The sequence below is a fragment of the Xyrauchen texanus genome, chromosome 10, assembly GCF_025860055.1.
Source record: "Xyrauchen texanus isolate HMW12.3.18 chromosome 10, RBS_HiC_50CHRs, whole genome shotgun sequence".
Classification (NCBI taxonomy): Eukaryota; Metazoa; Chordata; class Actinopteri; order Cypriniformes; family Catostomidae; genus Xyrauchen; species Xyrauchen texanus.
This window is the reverse complement of record NC_068285.1, coordinates 41103971-41122857: the sequence shown is the minus strand read 5'-3', so window position 1 is coordinate 41122857 and position 18887 is coordinate 41103971. Positions and strand designations below refer to the sequence as shown.

Sequence of the window (18887 nt, the reverse complement as noted above, 5' to 3'; positions counted from 1 at the left end):
GACATGGGGTCGACATGTTTTCTTTAGTGCTGCTCAAGTAAGAGGAGGGAAGTAATTACACTAAAAAATGCGTTTGATATGGTAGAATGGGATTATCTTTTTAAGATTTTGGAAATATACAGGTTCGGGAAAACTTTTATTGGTTGGATTAAGTTACTTTATAGAAACCCGGTAGCAGCAATACAAACTAATGGATTAATTTACATTTACATTTATGCATTTGGCAGACGCTTTTATCCAAAGCGACTTAAAGAGCCCTTATTATGGGGACAATCCCCCCAGAGCAACCTGGAGTGCCTTGCTCATGGACACAATGGTGGTGACTGTAGTGATCGAACAAGCAACCTTCTGATTACCAGTTTAGTGCTTTAGCCCACTACACCACCACCACTCCAATTTAACAGGGTAGATGGTATGTACAATCCGATGTACAATTTTGAAATGTACATCTTTTACTTTATTATTAATACAATATTTAAAGGGAATTAACCAAACATCCTTCCAGCTAATATTATCAATTATAGAACTCCAAAAATATTTTCCTCTAGGAGAAATTTTATATTGTTTTTGAAGAATATTACAAATATGTTTGTTAATGCATTTTTTTCTCAGTTCAACACTGTCTAATATTAATTTGGCTTTGTCACTGTTGGAAAGCTGTAGCAAATATGACTTTTAACAAGCTGAATAAGTGTTAGCTTTAATGACTAAATTAAACTCCTTAAAATGTATGGGGAAACTGTGATTAATCATGAATTGTTCATAATATAAAATATTCCCATAATTGTCAAACATTTATATAATATGATTCATGTCTCTGTTGAACCAATTTCTTAAAAATAAATATTTATTTGTAATAGATATATTAGAATTGTTCCTAATGAAGGAGGTGTGAGGAGAGAAATTGTGAGAGTAGCAGAGAAGAACTTGCTGGTGAAATTTTGATAATTTGAGAGTGATTTTTTAGAAATTTTAAGCCACCTAATTGATTATGGGATGTGGTTCCAAAGGGAATTGGAGACATCTTTTAAACCATTTAATCTTAAAAGTCTTATTTACATCCTCAAAAAACAGCAACTCCAGACCCCCTTCATCTTTCTTATTAGTGAAGTACCTTAAGTACTTAACTTTCTTAAGTCTTTGGGATTTGTTTTTCCAAATAAAAGAGTAGAACATGATATTAATATCTTTACAGTTAGAATCTTTAACATATAATGATAAAGAGGGATAAACAAACCGAGATAAGCCTTATGCTTTTGATAATAAGATGCAACCATAAACTGAAAGGTCACGCTGTAACCAACAACTTAATAATGCTTATGTCTTCTTTAATCTAGAGGAAACATTTAAGTTTTGTCTTTCTTGAACATCTTTTATTACAAACATTCCTAGGTATTTGACAGAGGGTTTTGCTGGAATGTTCATAATAACTTTGTCATTTCATTTGTGTAAAGGGAGGATTTCACATTTTTATAAATTTAAAGTTAAACCTGAAGCCTTTGAGAAAACATTAATAAAGGAAATAGCACTGGGAATAAAATATATGTTTTTTAGAAATACAGTTGTGTCATCTGCCAATTGGGATATCTTGAGTTATTTATCAAAAATGATTAGACCTTGAATATGATCATTATTAACAATTCCAATGGATAATATTTCCACTACCAACAAAAATAAAAAAGGGGAAATTGGACAACCTTGATGTACTCCACAATTAATGTTAAACCTTTTAGAGGTGGAGGTATTCATTATCACGGAACTATTAATATCAGTGTAAAACATTTTGTAAAAATCCAAAAAGAAAATGATAGCACCATTTTCTACATTCTCAGCATAATCTAAAATGTCAAGCACTAATCTAAAATTGTTATTTATATGAAGACCTTTTAGAAATCCTGTTTGATACTCACTAATAATATTATTTAAACCTTTCCATAATCTATTAGCAAATATTAAAGTTTATAATCAATTGTTAGAAGAGAGATCGGTCTCCAATTTTCTATAACATGCAGATCTTTATCTGGTTTAGCAATTAACTAAATTAAATCTGTTCCCAAAAATGTAAATACAATTCTACGGTCAACCCATCTATATCTGGTGCTTTCCCTTTTTTAATTCCAAGAAGGGCATCTTTGAGAGAGGTTATATTTGACTCACAGAAGTCTTGACATTCTTTATCATTAATAGGAATGTTTTGATAAATTGTTTGAATTAAATCTTCACAATTATATAGATCAAATTTTTTATTAAGATTCAAATAAACAAAGTCAATGTACAGTCAAAACTACAATAATACATATATAAAGAGAAAACCAATACAGCCAGGGGGGAAGGCTAAATATCATGTAAATATATTGAAGGACTCACATATAGAGACAGTTTTACTGTATTGCTTTCTTATTATGTGAATTAAAAATAGTCTTGATATATATTTGAATTTCTTTTTCAAGAACCAAAAACAAAGGTTGGGATTTACTGTACTTACATTTATGTATATGAAATTTAGCAAAAATGTAAATTAAATTTATAATATAGTATTCTTTCCTTTTATTTGAGGGGATATAAGTAAAACCATATATAACGTTATCTAAACATAAAGAAAAAGTGGGTTCAATGTTATCAATTATAAATCTGGTCAAATCTTTCCAAAATTTCCTTACATGAGCACAATGCCAAAATAAATGAAACAAGGTCTCAGGCAATGTATTGCACAAAGAACAGTTCAAATCAATATCCTTTTTAAATTTAACAAGAAAAACATTAACTAGGTAGTATCGGTGTAAGATTTTGAAAGTTATTTCCTTAATTTTATTTACTAATAAATATTTGTTTGGTAAAGCCCAGATGGTCTTCCATAATAAACCTCCACCAGTCTCTTCCAATAAACAGTACAGTTTGGCATAGTGACAATGTATCCGATCTGCACAGATCTGTCGCGGTCTATTCTCTTGTTGACGTCACGTCAGATGTGGTGGAGATTGGCTGTTGCGGCTGGGACGTCACGCTCTGTTATTTACCTTCTCCAGCAGTGGAGAAGAGGAGGTCAGACGACAGTTCTCAATTATGGCCCAACAGTGGCTGTTTAATTTTATGGGAGCACTGGTTATAATATCGTTTTTTAAACTAACGGGGTGAGTGTGTCGCTGTCTGCGCTCATAACGTATATTTGACTGCGCACAGGGCGTCGGTTTAGTACGTAAACAAACATGACCGCGACCGTTTCGAGGGAGAGACACGCTGCCGTCGCTGCAGACTCCTCTGGCTCGTCTTTCTCCATATCTGCAAGCCTCCTGCGACTCTTTAAACACATCAAATATGAAAATCTTGCGGCAGGACTCAGTGGAGGCGTTATTTCCACAATGGCGCTACACCCCCTGGATCTGGTCAAAATAAGGTTTGCAGGTAAGTACATGTTGCCTTATATAATATACCGAGGCTTTGTCTCCAACTCTAGAGAGCTGCCTACCTAGACAGCACATTTTTGGTTATCGTATTTGCACCCAGGCTTTTATTATTATTATTATTATTATTTTATAATTTAAAAAAAATAATAATACAAAAAAAAAACAAGAGACATTAAAACGACATATTAAACAAGGGTCCCAAAATTCTGAGCACACATACAGCAGGAAAAAGAAAGGAAAATGTGCTGCAATGTGTTTTAAATGTTTCTGTAGCTCAGCTGGAAGATGATGGCACTATTAGCGACTCCCAAGTTCATGGGTTTCATTCCAAAGGGAATTCCAAGGGAATGCAGAAACAAAAACAAAAATAAACAACTGAATGCATTGTAAATCACTTTGTAAATCACGAGTTGTGCCAATATGAAAAATGTTGGCTGATACGATACCTAGTAAAAAAATATATAAATATGTTTATATATTTTCATGCTTATGAACGAAATGCTGGTGGTTTTAATTTTGTCAATAGTTGTATGATAAATATATGGCTGATACATCGGTGCATCGCTAAAATGTACTTCTTCAGACCAGTTTTCTTCTTAAAATGTTTAAGAGACTTACAATAATTACAGAATTTCTTATGAAATATAGACAAAAAATATTTAAAGTAACTTATATTTGCAGGCAACCCCCAACAAACATCATATAATTTGATTTTTCTTTAAATGCAATATGAATTAAATTAACAAAATGTTTAGCTGATTGCGTGATTGCAAAAAAGTGAATACGTTTTTTTTTCTGTTGATTCCAATGACAAAATCACAAAAAACATGCTGTCTTGGTAGGCAGCCTACAAGGTTTTAAGACAGCCACAAAAAAAAAAAAAAAACATGTCTGAAAAACATTCAGAGAGGAAGCAAAATAAATTCCCTAGTAGTTTTACATTTGCACTGGCCTCTTAATGCCTATTAAATAATGATTTTAGATTATGTTTTAGAGCAGAAACTGGAGTGTAGATCTCTTTCTTTCTCTTTCCAGTAAGTGACGGTCTGCAAATGCGACCCCAATACGATGGCATGTTGCACTGCATGAAGACCATCTGGAAGCTAGAAGGGATCCGGGGTCTCTATCAGGGTGTAACCCCCAACATCTGGGGGGCTGGGGCATCATGGGGCCTGTACTTCCTCTTGTGAGTAGTCGGAGTTGTTTTAAAAAGGGCAACACAGAATGGAATTTTGTATTGTACATTAACTCCAATCTAAACATAACTTCAGCTTTTATTGCATTGATATTGACCATGTTCAGTATGCAAACACTATGGAAGTCCTGCGTACTTTCTTGAAAAGTCATGGAGCCTTTATAGATCACAGTACTGTGTCAGTTGATATTCTAGGGATATGAAGACACTGCTTGTTATCTGACCTAATTTTAGATATGTAGCGCTGATAAACACAGTGTGCACAAACACTATATGTGTAGCAACACTGAATTATAAATAGCGAGATCCATGTTTTATATGGCGTTAGTTTATCCTGCAAAACCAGTTTATAAGCAGGTAGTGATATTGAAGTACTTTGTTCCATTTTGTTTATAGAGTCATGCTGTGCAAGAAAAAGTTACGTCATATTGTTCCTAAAGTAAACTCAGACAAGGCAAAATTGCCAGAACAACTGATCTGAAAGTATTAGCACTGTAAAACTAATTTTGAATCAGATTTAATTACATGACATGCTGATTAATTATATAAAATATCAAATTATTTGCAATTAATTGCATATCAATATTTGCTGAGAAAGACCCACAAATAAAGATAATTCAATATAAATAATACATAATAATTCCCAAAAATATTTAATTATAAAATATATAATTAATACATTAAATACACTAAATATTATATAAACACCTAGGATATCATGAGGGTGATTAAGTAATGAGAGAATTAAAATTTTTATGTGAACTATCCCTTTAAAACTCATGGAATAATGTACATTAAGGAAAAAGAGGTATAGCAAATAATAATAAATAACATTAAAAATTATATAAAAGAAAAACAAGGGCTCATTGTATTTTCTTTATTTGTGGCCATTTTTGTTAAAAGAACATTTGTTACAGGAATTCTTTGTTATTATCCTTGCAATAAAAATAGCGGTGAGGTTCTGCGATTCATTTGTCTAAACTCGTTGTAAAGCATTGCATGTAAAGAGCCTTTTTATGCAATATTTTACCATGATCTTAGTCCAAACGATGGCTTTGGACTAGGATAATATAACAGGCACAGTGATATACATATTAAATATTGTACATTAAGACAAAATTCCAGGTAGATTATATAATTTGAGGTATCAGCACATTGCATTAATATTCTAAAAAAACAACAGCTTCTATATTATTTATTTATAATCAAAATAAAATGTTAAAAGTTCATTTGGAATGAACATTTGCACCAAAAAAAAACAACAAAACGGGCTTGATGTTAATAGGCCTATACATTTGCTTCGTCCAGCTGTTAAGAACATGTCCTGTGTGAGCGGCTCTCATTCTGTGGCCCCCTGCTGACGCCTCTCATATAAAAACAGTTACATGTACTTGAATTGCTCCGATGGTAGGAAAATACTCACCTGTATTACAGAATTTACTTACTGACCCAGGAGGCATAATTCATTGCGTTATTTGTATTCTATTTATTTATTTATTTATTTTTGCGTTAATGTAAACCTACCTTCCATACAAACCCCATGGTGATTCAATAACAAATGAAGGGAGATCATTTTACAGCACTATAAAGCACTTTACAATACACATCTATGTGCTATATTACTTCCAGGAATGTAATGTTGCTCTGTCTGGTCTTCCTACAGTTACAATGCTATTAAAGCATACAGACAGGAGGGGCGGCAAACAGAGCTGAGTGCAGGTGAACACCTGGTGTCTGCAGCAGAGGCAGGTCAGTATGAGAAAACAGCCACCTGTGAGCTTAAACTAAACACAGCTACAGCTAGTTCAACTGCAGAGACAGAAGCATTGAAGAAGAGTTTATTCTTCAGTGCTAGCTGGGTCATTCCTGTTATGTCGTACCTTTTGAACTTAATGACATAAATATGAATATGCTTATGATTTTAAGTTAAGGATTTCTATTAAAGAGTGTAACAGACTTTCAGAAAAATGCTCTGGTCTAACTGTTAAAATGTTATGAATTATAACCTGCTGATTTAAACAATGGCAATTAATAAATTATATGTATACAAATAAATTAATAATATTATTTAGGATTTTGGAATGATTGAGAGTGAGACAATCCAACTAATTTCAGAAAGCATCAAGTAATTCATAAGATCAACTGCTAATACTGATGTTTGTTATGTTGTTTTACCACTAAAGTGATGTCACTTCCTAAAGGATGATGTCATTAAGGGATTGTCTTTTGTTTTTTCAAAGAATTTTGAAGTAGAAAGTGATATTGAGGACTTGTAGAAAACCTGGTTAATTGATTTCCCATTGAAAACATGTTTTATTTGAAACATTTCAGTTGACCCCTATGCTCACTTGACATATTGTGATAAAAGAAAACTAACTAATGTGATTTTCATATCTTAAAATTGTGAGTGTAATATCGCATCCATTAAGATGCATTAAATGTTCTGCACAGTAGGAATGACCCAGGTTTAAAAACCGGCTCTTTCAAAACTGACAATGTTGTAAATAGGGAAGAATCAAAACTGTGGTATAGGAAGTGAAACAAACTGATTTCCATTGCACAGAGCAAACATTAAGGGGAAGCAGTCATAGTTGACCAATCAATATTATCTGTACAATGTTAACTGCCTGATATGAAATGCTTTTGGGCTGAAATGTTTTCAGAGCCCTTAGTTAAAGGTGAAGTGTGTTATTTTTGCAGCATTAGTACACCACACAAAATGGCAAAATAACTACATAATTACATAAATATCACATGAAGAATATGTAAGTGATGCTTACAGACTGGTCTGTCTATGGCCACATGCGTTCACAATGCAGCTGAAGTAAATACAATTATAGGCTTCAAGAGATGGGTTTAGCATAGTATAGTAAACATAGCAACAAATGTGCATGAAGAAGATAAGAGTTTTTCCAAACTGTCAAAACATGAATGCAAGCAAGTCAGTTCTAATCTGAAATAGTTATAAGTAACAACTCTGCTTAATTAACCTTACATGTACTGTATATAATTCATTTTTTTCTGCTGCCCTTCGATTTTAGTGTTTCGCTATATATTGCATTATTTAGCTGTGATAGCTATTATTAAATTCCACCATACGATTGCAAAAAATAAGCCTTCTGCATTAGCTATTAAGAAGTCTTTCTCCTTCACTTGATTAAATGTTATTTGATAAACTGTTTAAAACAAATGATCATTTAATATTGTAATTATACATATCATAATGTTGAGCATCCAAAGGTTTGTTTGTATGGTTAAGGAGTGTCAGCCTACGAATCGCTCACTTATAGTTGTCTCTGCACATTAAACTAGGATAGAGGAAAATATTTGAACATTGAAAAAATAAAACACTTCACCTTTAACAAACCGTGTTTCCAAAAACATAAGAATATGACTTCATTGTATACTAATCATGTATCAAACTTGTCCTGCATTTCTAGACCGTTACTGATAATACGAGTCTGAATTATTATTCTTACTAGCTTTTTTTTATTTGTAAAAACACTTAAGCACTGAAGCGTAGCTGGTATAGCACTAACGGTGAGTGGCTTTGGCAAAGTGTTGGTGTAAAGGTGCCCTTGTGTTGGACTGGCTGTACCATGTTCCCCTGCATTTCTAGGCATTCTGACGCTTTGCCTCACCAACCCGGTCTGGGTGACAAAGACCCGGCTGGTGCTGCAGTACAATGCAGATCCTTCACGGAAGCAGTACAAGGGAATGATGGACGCCCTCGTGAAAATATACCGTCACGAGGGTATCCCAGGACTATACAGGGTACATCTACAGATTTTAAATTAACCCCTATTCTTCTGTTTTATAAACAGATTCTGTTACAGGAATAATTATAATTGTATGTGTGGTAATCCTAAAGTCAACATGAAATCAAAATGGACCCCATGTACTTTCTTAATACACATTCCAGGTCAGATTGTGCACAATTCATCGCACGTTATTCTAAATAACTTTTTTCGTTCTTTTTTTTGCTCTGAAACAGCATTCCATGTATAACATTAACCAGACTATTGGTTAATGTTATACAACAAATAGCTATTTTAGCATTGTTTTAGACTCCTGTTGTATGTAAAACTGCCTTTATAATCTTGCCAGTAATTTAATGGCATTAAAGGTTAACAGCAAAAAACGTTAGAATTGAAAAAGAAGCATTACCATTGTGATTAGAGTTTGACCGATTAATCAGTTTCGTAGATTAATTGCAAATATATTTTAATCTAATACATTAATAAATGTGCTCCCAGCTCACACAAATGCATATGGCAAGCAAAATCTATCTGCAAACTATTGTTGTTACTAATAAAACTATTGTTTTGCCGATAACCGATATCGGTGCCGATAAAACCGATTAATCGCACTGGTATCGATTATATGCAAAACAATCATTTTATTGGCAATGACGATAGTTTGCCGATAGATTTTGTTTCCCTTGTGTGTTTTTGTGAGCTGGAAGCACATTTAATTTAAAGTAAGAGTCCCTGGTATATTTTTGGCTTGTTTATAAATCCCATGTTATGCACCTTAATCCTCATTTTTTGTTTTATTTGGTTATTATTGTGATTTTGGTTGCACAATAAACTGCATCAGGGATTTAATTCATTTTGGACTCTTTTAGCCTCTACGTCTGTGCCCGTCACAGTAAGAAAAGAACAGTAAGAAAAGACTGACAATTTTTTAACATTCAGTAAATCGATTTTAAAAACTATTAGCCAATTAATCGGTTATCTGCTTTTTCCACAATGCTAGATATCAGACAAAAATGCTCCCGTAATGAATTCTGTCTTTCTTATATTCTCTTTTTTTTTTTACTTTGATGTATTTCGTAATATTTTATTTTAAGCCTAATACATATTGTAACAAAATATTTGTTGATGCTGATTTAAATGTATTGGTAGCTTTAGGTTACTGAATTTATTAGTAATTTATTTATTTTAAGTATTTATTGATTTAGTATTTTACATAGAAAATACAAATTAAAATAGTTTTTTAAATGGCCTCATAAAGGTTTCAAAATGCCTCAAAAAACCTTATCCCTGGGACAAATATCCCCATTAAAAATTCTGACCCTAGTATTGGCAAAATCTAATAATGGTCGACCTGTAATTGGGATACATCAGGGTGCTTTGAGTGTGAACTTGACCTTCATCCTGTACTTACTGGTCAAAATGCCTCAAAAGTGGGTATTGGCAGTGTTTCGGGAAGGCAGTAGTCCGCAACATTCGACTTCAAACTCACATTCAGCTGTGCAACATTTTTTTTTTTCTCTTTGAATATCTCGTGTCACTTGGAAGTATGTCACATTACAGAAGTAATAGGGACCGCTAACTGCCTTTCATGTTGACTTTAGATGGTGGGGCGATCCAATCTTTTGCTCTCTAACATTGCAGTTTCTCTGGAGAGCCAAAAGAGAGTGTTATTGTACAGTAATTGAAGGGTTGACACAGCACCTACCATAATCCATGGTATAGGTCAGGCCTAAATATTGGCTAAATTGTGTGTGTGAGGCACGCCAAATTGACCGAAAATGATTACATATACTATTAGAATTCAGTCTAGTTTAGTTCTGTTCTAGATTAGTTGAACAATTAAGTTCCTCTGATTTAGTCAATGAGTAAGCTATGTTATTGTGTGTGTGTCTGTGTGTATCTGTGTGTGTCTGTGTGTCTGTGTGTCTGTGTGTCTGTGTGTCTGTGTCTGTGTGTTTTGGTGCCTCATTTTGTTGTTGTACCACTGCAGGGCTTTGTGCCGGGGCTGGTGGGGACTTCCCATGCTGCATTACAGTTCATGACCTATGAGTGCCTGAAGAGGGAGCAAAATAAATATAAGAAGATGCCCACTGAATCACTGCTGGTGAGGAAATGAAACAAGCCTTATGTTTTCAACTAGAAACATTTAATAGGAAGGAGGAAGATATATGAGTTTCATATCCCAAAACTCAGATTTAAGGAATAGTTTAGGCTTAATACAAGTTTAGATAATTTAACAGCATTTGTTGCATAGTATTGATTACCATAAAAATGTATTTAGACTCGTCCCTCCTTTTCTTTAAAAAAAATAAATAAATAATCTGGGTTACAGTGAGGCACTTACAATGGAAGTGAATGGGGGTCAATCTGTAAATGTTAAAATACTCACTGTTTCAAAGTATAGCAACAAGACATACATAATGTTTGTTAACATGATTTTACTGTAGTGAGATAAAATCACTGACTTTGCTTTTCCATGTTAAGTTATACAACTTTGTTGCAATGACATCATAACACAGTAATTTTCCATAAAAACTATGATTTAAGCAACTTTCCAGCTTAACACACAAGTTATAACAGGAGAATTAATGTAAGTGCATTTATACAATTATAAGATTCGCATTTCTGCCTTTTAAACCCTCCAAAAATTGTCCCCAATCACTTCCATTGTAAGTGTCTCACTGTAACCGCAATTTGTGCTTTTTTTAAAGAAAATGACCGGCAAATCAAAATTATTTCTTGTGGTAATCAACATCATGCCACAAATACTGTCGATTGAGCTTAACTTGTATTGAACCTGCAATATTCCTTTAAAGCAAAGGTTCTGCTGTTCAATTTGTATCTTTTTTTTTATATAAGAAGTTTATTGTGTACTGGAACCAGTAATGTTTGTTTGATGGAGGTGAGTTACTGTCTCCTTCCTGTCTCTCTACTTCAGTCTCCACTGGAGTACATCACCATGGCAGCCATCTCCAAAATATTTGCTGTGGCAGTAACTTACCCGTACCAGGTTGTGCGTGCTCGCCTGCAGGACCAGCACAATAACTACAGCGGAATCGTGGATGTCGTCCGTAGAACGTGGAGGTATGGGCATATATGAGACTTCAAAGTCTATCACAGAGCATTTATCAGCAGGACATGCACTCGGCAAACAACGCAACTATAATGTCACTGTGTTTATGCAGCTTTTTTCCATTAACGAACTACTTTTGTAGTGTAGCTAGACAAAACATTCCAGCACGGTTGTGTAATTGAAAGCATTAAAACAACACATTATTTGATGTTTTACCTTGTGAATTTAATTGTTTATTTTCTATAATATACACTCATTTCAAATCATATGATTGCAACACACTCCAAAAAAGTTGGGACAGTCGAGTGTTTTCCACTGTGTAACGTAACCATTTCTTCTAATAACACTTAAGCGTTTTGGCACTGAAGACACAAGTTTAGCAAGCAGAATTTTCCCCATTCATCCATTATGTAGGTCTTCAGCTGCACAATTGTACCAGGCCTTCATTGTCGTATATTGCACTTCATAATGTGCCACACATTCTCAATTGGAGACAGGTCAGGACTGCAGTCAGGCCAATCTAGCACCCACACTCTCTACTTACACAGCCATGCACTTGATATTCAGGCAGTATGTGGTTTAAAGTTGTCCTACTGGAATACCTCTTCTGAATGCACGTGATCTCTGATCCCTCAAACGTCACTGTCTTAAAATCCATCATGCGTCTGTAATGATATCATGACACCATCTTGGGAATACTCCAGTAAACCTTTTTCAGTCAACACCATTCGCCGCTGCATCCACAGGTGCAAGTTAAGTCTTTACTATGCAAAGGAGAAGCCATACATCAACACTGTCCACAAGCGCTGTTGAATTCTCTGGGCTCGTTCTCATCTGAGATGGAAAGTAGAACAGTGGAATTGTGTTTTGTGGTCCGACCAGTTCACATTTCAAATAGTCTTTGGAAAAAACAGCCGTTGTGTTCTCCAGGCCAAAGAGAAAAAGGACCATCAGCGTCAGATCCAAAATCCAGTGTTTGTCATGGTACGGAGTGTTAGTGCACATTTCACAGGTCACTTTCACAACTATAAGGGCACCATTAATGCAGAAAGATATGTAAACATATTGGAGAAACATATGCTGCCATCCAGACGCTGTCTTTTCCAGGACGTCCCTGCATTTTTCAACAGGACAACACCAAACCACTTAGTACCCGAATTGCAAGTGCATGACTGTGTAAGCAGAGAGTGTGGGTGCTAGATTGACCTGCCTGTGTGTCTTCAGGGCCCAAACACTTAATAAGAGTTATTAGAATAAATGGTGGGGTTACATTGTGGTAAACACTCGACTGTACCAACATTTTTTGAACTGTTTTAAAAATCATCTGATTTTCAACTGAGTGTATATTCAAATAAATAAACGGTGTTGTTGTATTGCTTTCAATATAGCACAGGGTGAATATTTATCACTCCTTTTCATTTTTATACGAATTTTCCATACCGTCTCAATTTCTTTGGAATCTGGTTGATTTGTCAGGGGATATATTATGTACTATTATTTGATATAACTTTAAATCAATTCAGGTTTTTTTTTTTTATATATATATATATCCTTTTTTTATTTCTTCCGCAATAGCAACGAGGGGATCGAGGGATTTTACAAAGGGATGGTCCCCAACTTGGTGCGAGTCATTCCAGCGTGCTGCATTACCTTCTTGGTGTTTGAAAACGTTTCACGCTTGCTGTTGGGCGAGTATCATTAAACCTTCACGTGGATGAGCACACACCAACGCAACAATGGACCAACACAAAATATGGCAGGACTGTTTATGTGTGTTGGAGATGAGCAGGGAAATGAAACATTTCCTGTTTAACTCTAAATTCGATGTGCAGACAAATCTAGGATTGAGTGTGTGCACTGAATGAAAAGTAGAAAATTGAGATGCATAACCAGTAAATGACAATGATGTTTCAGATTTATTGTATTGTTGATACTTGCGTTTATTGGGACATATTGACTAGTTCACCCAAAAATGAGATTTCGGTCTTAATTTACTCACTCTCATGTCATTTCAAACTCATTTGAATTTCTGTCTTCTGTGTTACACAAAAGGAGATGTTTAGTTGAATATCGAAGCTGCTCTCTTCAATACAATGAGTGTATTGAGAGCTCTGAAAGGGACAGAAAAAAGCACCATAAAAATGCAACTTGACCTGTGCAATATTTTCCAAATCTTCAGAAGATATTTGCTAGCTATATGTGAGAGACAGATTCAAATTTTCATTTTTCACTAAAAATCTTGCATTGAATATCTAGCTTTACAGTGGTGGTCACCATTGACTTTCATTGCATGGACATGAGCAGCAAGAACATTCTTCTAAACTTCTCCTTTTATGTTCATGGAAGAAAGAAATTCATATGGGCTTGAATGACACGAGGGGTGCATAAATAATTACCAAATTTTCATTTCTGGGTGAACTATCCCTTTAAGGTGTTCATTTAATTAATCCGAGAGATGCACGGAGTGTCTATATCGTCTTTTAGATTGATAAACATTAGAGTATAGACAAGTGTAATATTTCAAACACCATGATTTCAAGCTGTCAATGACAAGAGGCCATAAAACAGGTCATGGAAAACCGGATTCAAGCCATCCTGTGATAGTGCAACCCAACTCGATTCTCACCAAAGGAGATGTTTGTCTTTTTTATGTTTTCACAAAACAGCTGCTTTATTTGTTCAACTATGCCAGAGACTGAACCCGTTTACCTTCAGTCACTAAGCAAAACTCTGCTGGCTTTTAGGTGCCCAAGACGAGACTCACTGGGCATGCTCAGGAATTGTCATAATGCTACAGGATAATAGCACACCTTACTGGTGGACACAAGCATATTTTAAACAGATGTCTGTGGTTTGAGAAGATTTTAACTTGAAGATAAAGATAAATGAAGAGGAAGAAGTGTGTTACGTAGCAACTGAGAGGCCATTGGAAATGTAAATAAAAATTTGCTATCGTCTGTCACGCACAAAAAAGATTGCTGATGTATGTATAAGCCATTTTTACACATCTAATAAAACAATATAAATGTAAAAGACACCTGAGCCTGAAAAAACTTTGATTTATGAACTCTACAAACTATATTGGGACATTGTAGATTGTTATTTAAAATAAGGTATGGACACTTATGTCGCACTTATAATTTTCAGGTTCAATACTAGTTAAGGTCAGTTGTGTTTGTGGCATAATGTTGATTACCACAAAAATAAATTAAAATTGTGATTTCAGTATGGCACTTAAAATGAAAGTGAATGGGGTCGGTCCATAAATGTTAAAAGTATAGCTACAAGATGTAAACATTTTACATGCTTACATGATTTTAGTGTGATAAACTGATGGTGTTTACCAGATTACAGGGTTTACAGCGTTATGTCATCATAGCAATGAAGTTGAAATTTGATTGAACTTTACACAGAAAAGGGATTTATTACTCGTCCCTCATTTTTTTAATGAGAGATGTATGACTTCTTTTTTTCAGCAGGACACAAATGAAGATTTTTAGAAGAATATTTCAGCTTTGTAGGTCCATACAAGTGAATGGTGACCAGAACTTTGAAGCTCAAAAAAGCACATTGTGGCAGCGGGGGCGTGGTCAAGCGCCCGTCCGGGAGAGAGAAGCGGTAAGGGCGCTCACACCTGGGCCAAATTATGACTAACACCTGTCTCTAATTGCAGTAGAGTGAGGAGAGCGGTGAAAAAGCCAGCGGCCGCAGAGCAGAGAGGGTCGACCAGAACAAGCCAACCCACTGCGCTTGTGTTATTGTGTGTTGATTTTCGTATAATTATTTGTGAGACAGACATTAAAAACCTTACCTTGTTTTCCTGGAACCTTCGTTTCCTGTCCTCCTTCCCGTGAGGGTTCTACACACATAAAGGCAGTATAAAAGTAATCCATACTGCTCCAGTTGTTTAATCCATGTCTTCAGAAGTGATTCTTTTACTATAAATTCTCCTCCCTGCTCAGTCAATCTCCACTTTAACTTTCACATTATTCTTGTGTTTTTGGTGATTCACATTCTTCGTGCATACTGCCCCTACTGGGCCGGGAGATTAATTTCTAGCTCAAAAAGGATTTAAATATTGATCTGTTTTTCACCCAGACCTTTCATATCACTTCTGAACACATTGATGAAACTGCTGGAGTCTTATGGATTACTTTTTTGCTGCTTTTGTGTGCTTTTTGGAGCGTCAAAATGTTGGGACCCATTCGCTTGCATTGTACTGATCTACAGAGCTGATATATTCTTCTAAAAATCTTCATTTGTGTTCTACAGAAGAAAGTAAGTCATACACATCTGGGATGGCACGAGGGTGGGTAAATGATGAGAGAATTTTCATTTTTTGGTGAACTATCCCTTTAAATCAAGACCCGGCCTTATTTAAAATAAATGCCACTTGCTTTGATGGTTTCTTATGTAATGCAGTGGCATTTATACATTTTCAAAATTTTGCTTAAATCTCGAATCACTTTTTAGGGCCAGTGTATACTAAACTGTAGGAACAGTAATCTGATTTGTCATAATATTGAACACTCAGCACAGCAGCTGCAGAACTAATTTATCACCACAGCAGACCTTAGTCATGCCACACACTTCATTTTCCAGGACTTTCCATCTACACCCTCTTTTATGATGTAGTAATTTCCGACAGATCATCAACATTATGAAGCCATTTAACAAGTATTTGGTCCCATTTCATAAACAAAAGCTATTTTAGTAATGTATAAATGTGTTTATTTTTATCAAAACATTTAAGTGGAGTATAAAATAGTAAGAAAACTCAGTATAACATAGAGGAAAATATGTATATGTCTTTATTAATGGGTGAATCTTAGGAAGAAATGTCATATCTCACTCCAAAATCAAAAGGGAAAAAAAATTACAAAACATTTTAAAAAGAAGCCTATTTTTAAAATGAGAAATAACTGCAATACACAACAATTTTACTACAATATTCACTGTACACATTGCTGTAATACACTAATGAAAAACATCCTGTCTGCACACAATTTTCTTTTTAATCAGCATAAATTAAATTTAGTACAACAAATACTACCATGATCTATAGTTACAATAGTACTTTACACGCATTTGGACATTTAAAAAAAATACATCATTATTATTTGCTCTGCAGAAACAATTATACAAATGTCCTGCATTACAGTTTACATTTTGGTGTCATCCAGTATATGACACAAGTATGTCTTCACCGTTTTTGTGAGATTCGCTGCCATAGGTAATTCAATCGTCAGGCACTAAATAAATATAATCCAGGATATCTATAATAACTTGTTGATCTCCCCTTAAAAATGACTGTGGTGGTATCATGGTACAGTAATCTTATCAGATGTTAAAACTATGGTGCTGTTTTATTACTTTGATACTCCAAGATACGTATTGGCATTACAATCATGGCAGTGTCGAAAAACCATGGTAATATCATCTTACTCTTTAGTTGAGGGTCTGCATTAGCTAAATTGAGCATTAATCCGTCCTAGCTATCATGATATTAAGCCTGAGAATCACTAACTATTAGAACATGAGAGATGTTTGGACCCAAAGCAACATTATTATCAGTAATTGCTGGTCTCATTTTTATGGGGAAGCCTCTTTATTTGGCAGAAGAACATGATGTGGCTATCTTCTATTGCCATGGTGACAGTGGTGGTGGCGAATGTAAGACGGTATGCTTATTTTGGAAGATCTTCAACAATCACCCTGGATACCGTTCCATCCCGTTGATGCACAGTCAGCACAGGTGCCCACCCATATACCAACATCCACCAGACCGGCCAGGATCCCTTCACAGAGCCTCCACTGATGGAAACAACACACGCAACAGCAGCCACCAATATCAGTTATTAGACCATACTAGTGGCATGCAGTTTTAATTAAAAAAAAAATATTCCTTAATGATTATTTTAATATTTACACATTGGTGTAAATATTGGTCACATTGTTTGTTTTGCACTATAGATTTAAAAGAACCAGCTCCTAAGAGTCATTTGTTTGGGAATCAGTCTTTATTGGTCACACTGTACGTTTCACGTTGGCAATTTTCAAATGGCTTTTATGAACAGATTACTGTTTTAGCCCTGTCCCAGACACATACTTATAATATTAAACTATGCAAAAGTATTATAAAAACACAAATAATAAAACAATTATTTCATACTGTTTGAATATATATTGTGTGAAAATTATTTCTATACATTTTTCATTCTGCACAGTGACAGTTGTGTCATTATTTCCACCACACATTGCTCCTAATAATAATAATAACAAATATGTATATATGTGTATTTATATTTATATATTTATTTATTTATTTATAAGTTATGTATTTGCCACTTGGTAGTACACCAAGTGGACAAAAGTGCGAGTGAAAAGTATGCTTGAGATGAAATATAAGACAAGTGATGTTTTAAACTAAGAAAATTTCAAGGTAATTATCACTTGCAATTAGGCGTAATTTCCAATAAAGCTGTAATTTTGCTAAACTACACAAAATGTGAAAATTGAATTTGAATCTGCTGAAAAGGCAAGTAAAAGATTCACGTGCACGCATACATGACCAGATAACACAATCCCCAGCATGGTCATACAGTGATGTCACATGAAACAGGTCAATATGCTCATACATTACCATGAATTATTGTTGTATTTCTTTTTTGGTATATGTACGAATTGATTGTCTTATAAGGGAAATTAATTTAATAATACCTGATTCATAATAGCCACAGGAAATTACAAAAAATACTTTATACGCCTCTGTATTATTATTTGTGTGTGTGTGTGAACAAAAAGTCTGACATTTAAAGTAAAATGACATGCGTAATGATCACTTTTCTTTTTTGATCTTTCACACATGTGTTACAAGCAAAACAAAAGAAACTATAATGGAAGACTGCTGTCTAATTTTAGTAAGGGGCGCAAATGTACATATTACAGAACACTTCTGTAAAGTTATATAGATGGAGCCCAGATTTGTATTATCATGAAGGTAGCGTGGTCTGCTTGAATATAAACCTAATAAATAAGACACAAATCATCAGTAGTCTACAAATGTAATACATGAGGTTAGACTATCCAGAATATTGATTAAAAACACACACACACACACACACACTGGCAGCCAAAAGTTTGGTATAATATAAGATTTTACTGTTTTGGAAGGAAAGTAGGTTTTGCTGTTTTGTACTTTTAATTCACCAAAGTGGCATTCAACTGATCACAAAGTATAGTCAGGACATTACTGATGTAAAAAACAACAAAGCATCAAATGGGTTCGATGTTGTTTTTTACTGGAGCCTGTTTCATTTAAAACTTTAATGTGCAGTTCAATGCTAAGTTTTACTTAAAACAATTTTAAAGGGGGGGGCACTGGACTGAATTAATCTTCTAGAAATAGTGTTGCGGCAAGTCACCAGTTGGTTGAAGTGCTTTTTTCTGTTCTGTGG

General features: G+C 34.5%; 1 protein-coding gene across 1 annotated transcript; it reads left to right on the top strand.

The window, feature by feature from the left end:
* Window positions 1–3001: 3001 nt before the first annotated feature.
* LOC127650742 (mitochondrial folate transporter/carrier-like) lies at window positions 3002–14513 on the top strand. Its single transcript, XM_052136353.1, has 7 exons — window positions 3002–3402; window positions 4440–4590; window positions 6263–6348; window positions 8219–8373; window positions 10348–10461; window positions 11296–11441; window positions 13006–14513. The coding sequence occupies exons 1-7, from the start codon at window positions 3207–3209 to the stop codon at window positions 13130–13132; spliced, it is 975 nt and encodes a 324-aa protein (XP_051992313.1). The 5' UTR covers window positions 3002–3206; the 3' UTR covers window positions 13133–14513.
* Window positions 14514–18887: the final 4374 nt, after the last annotated feature.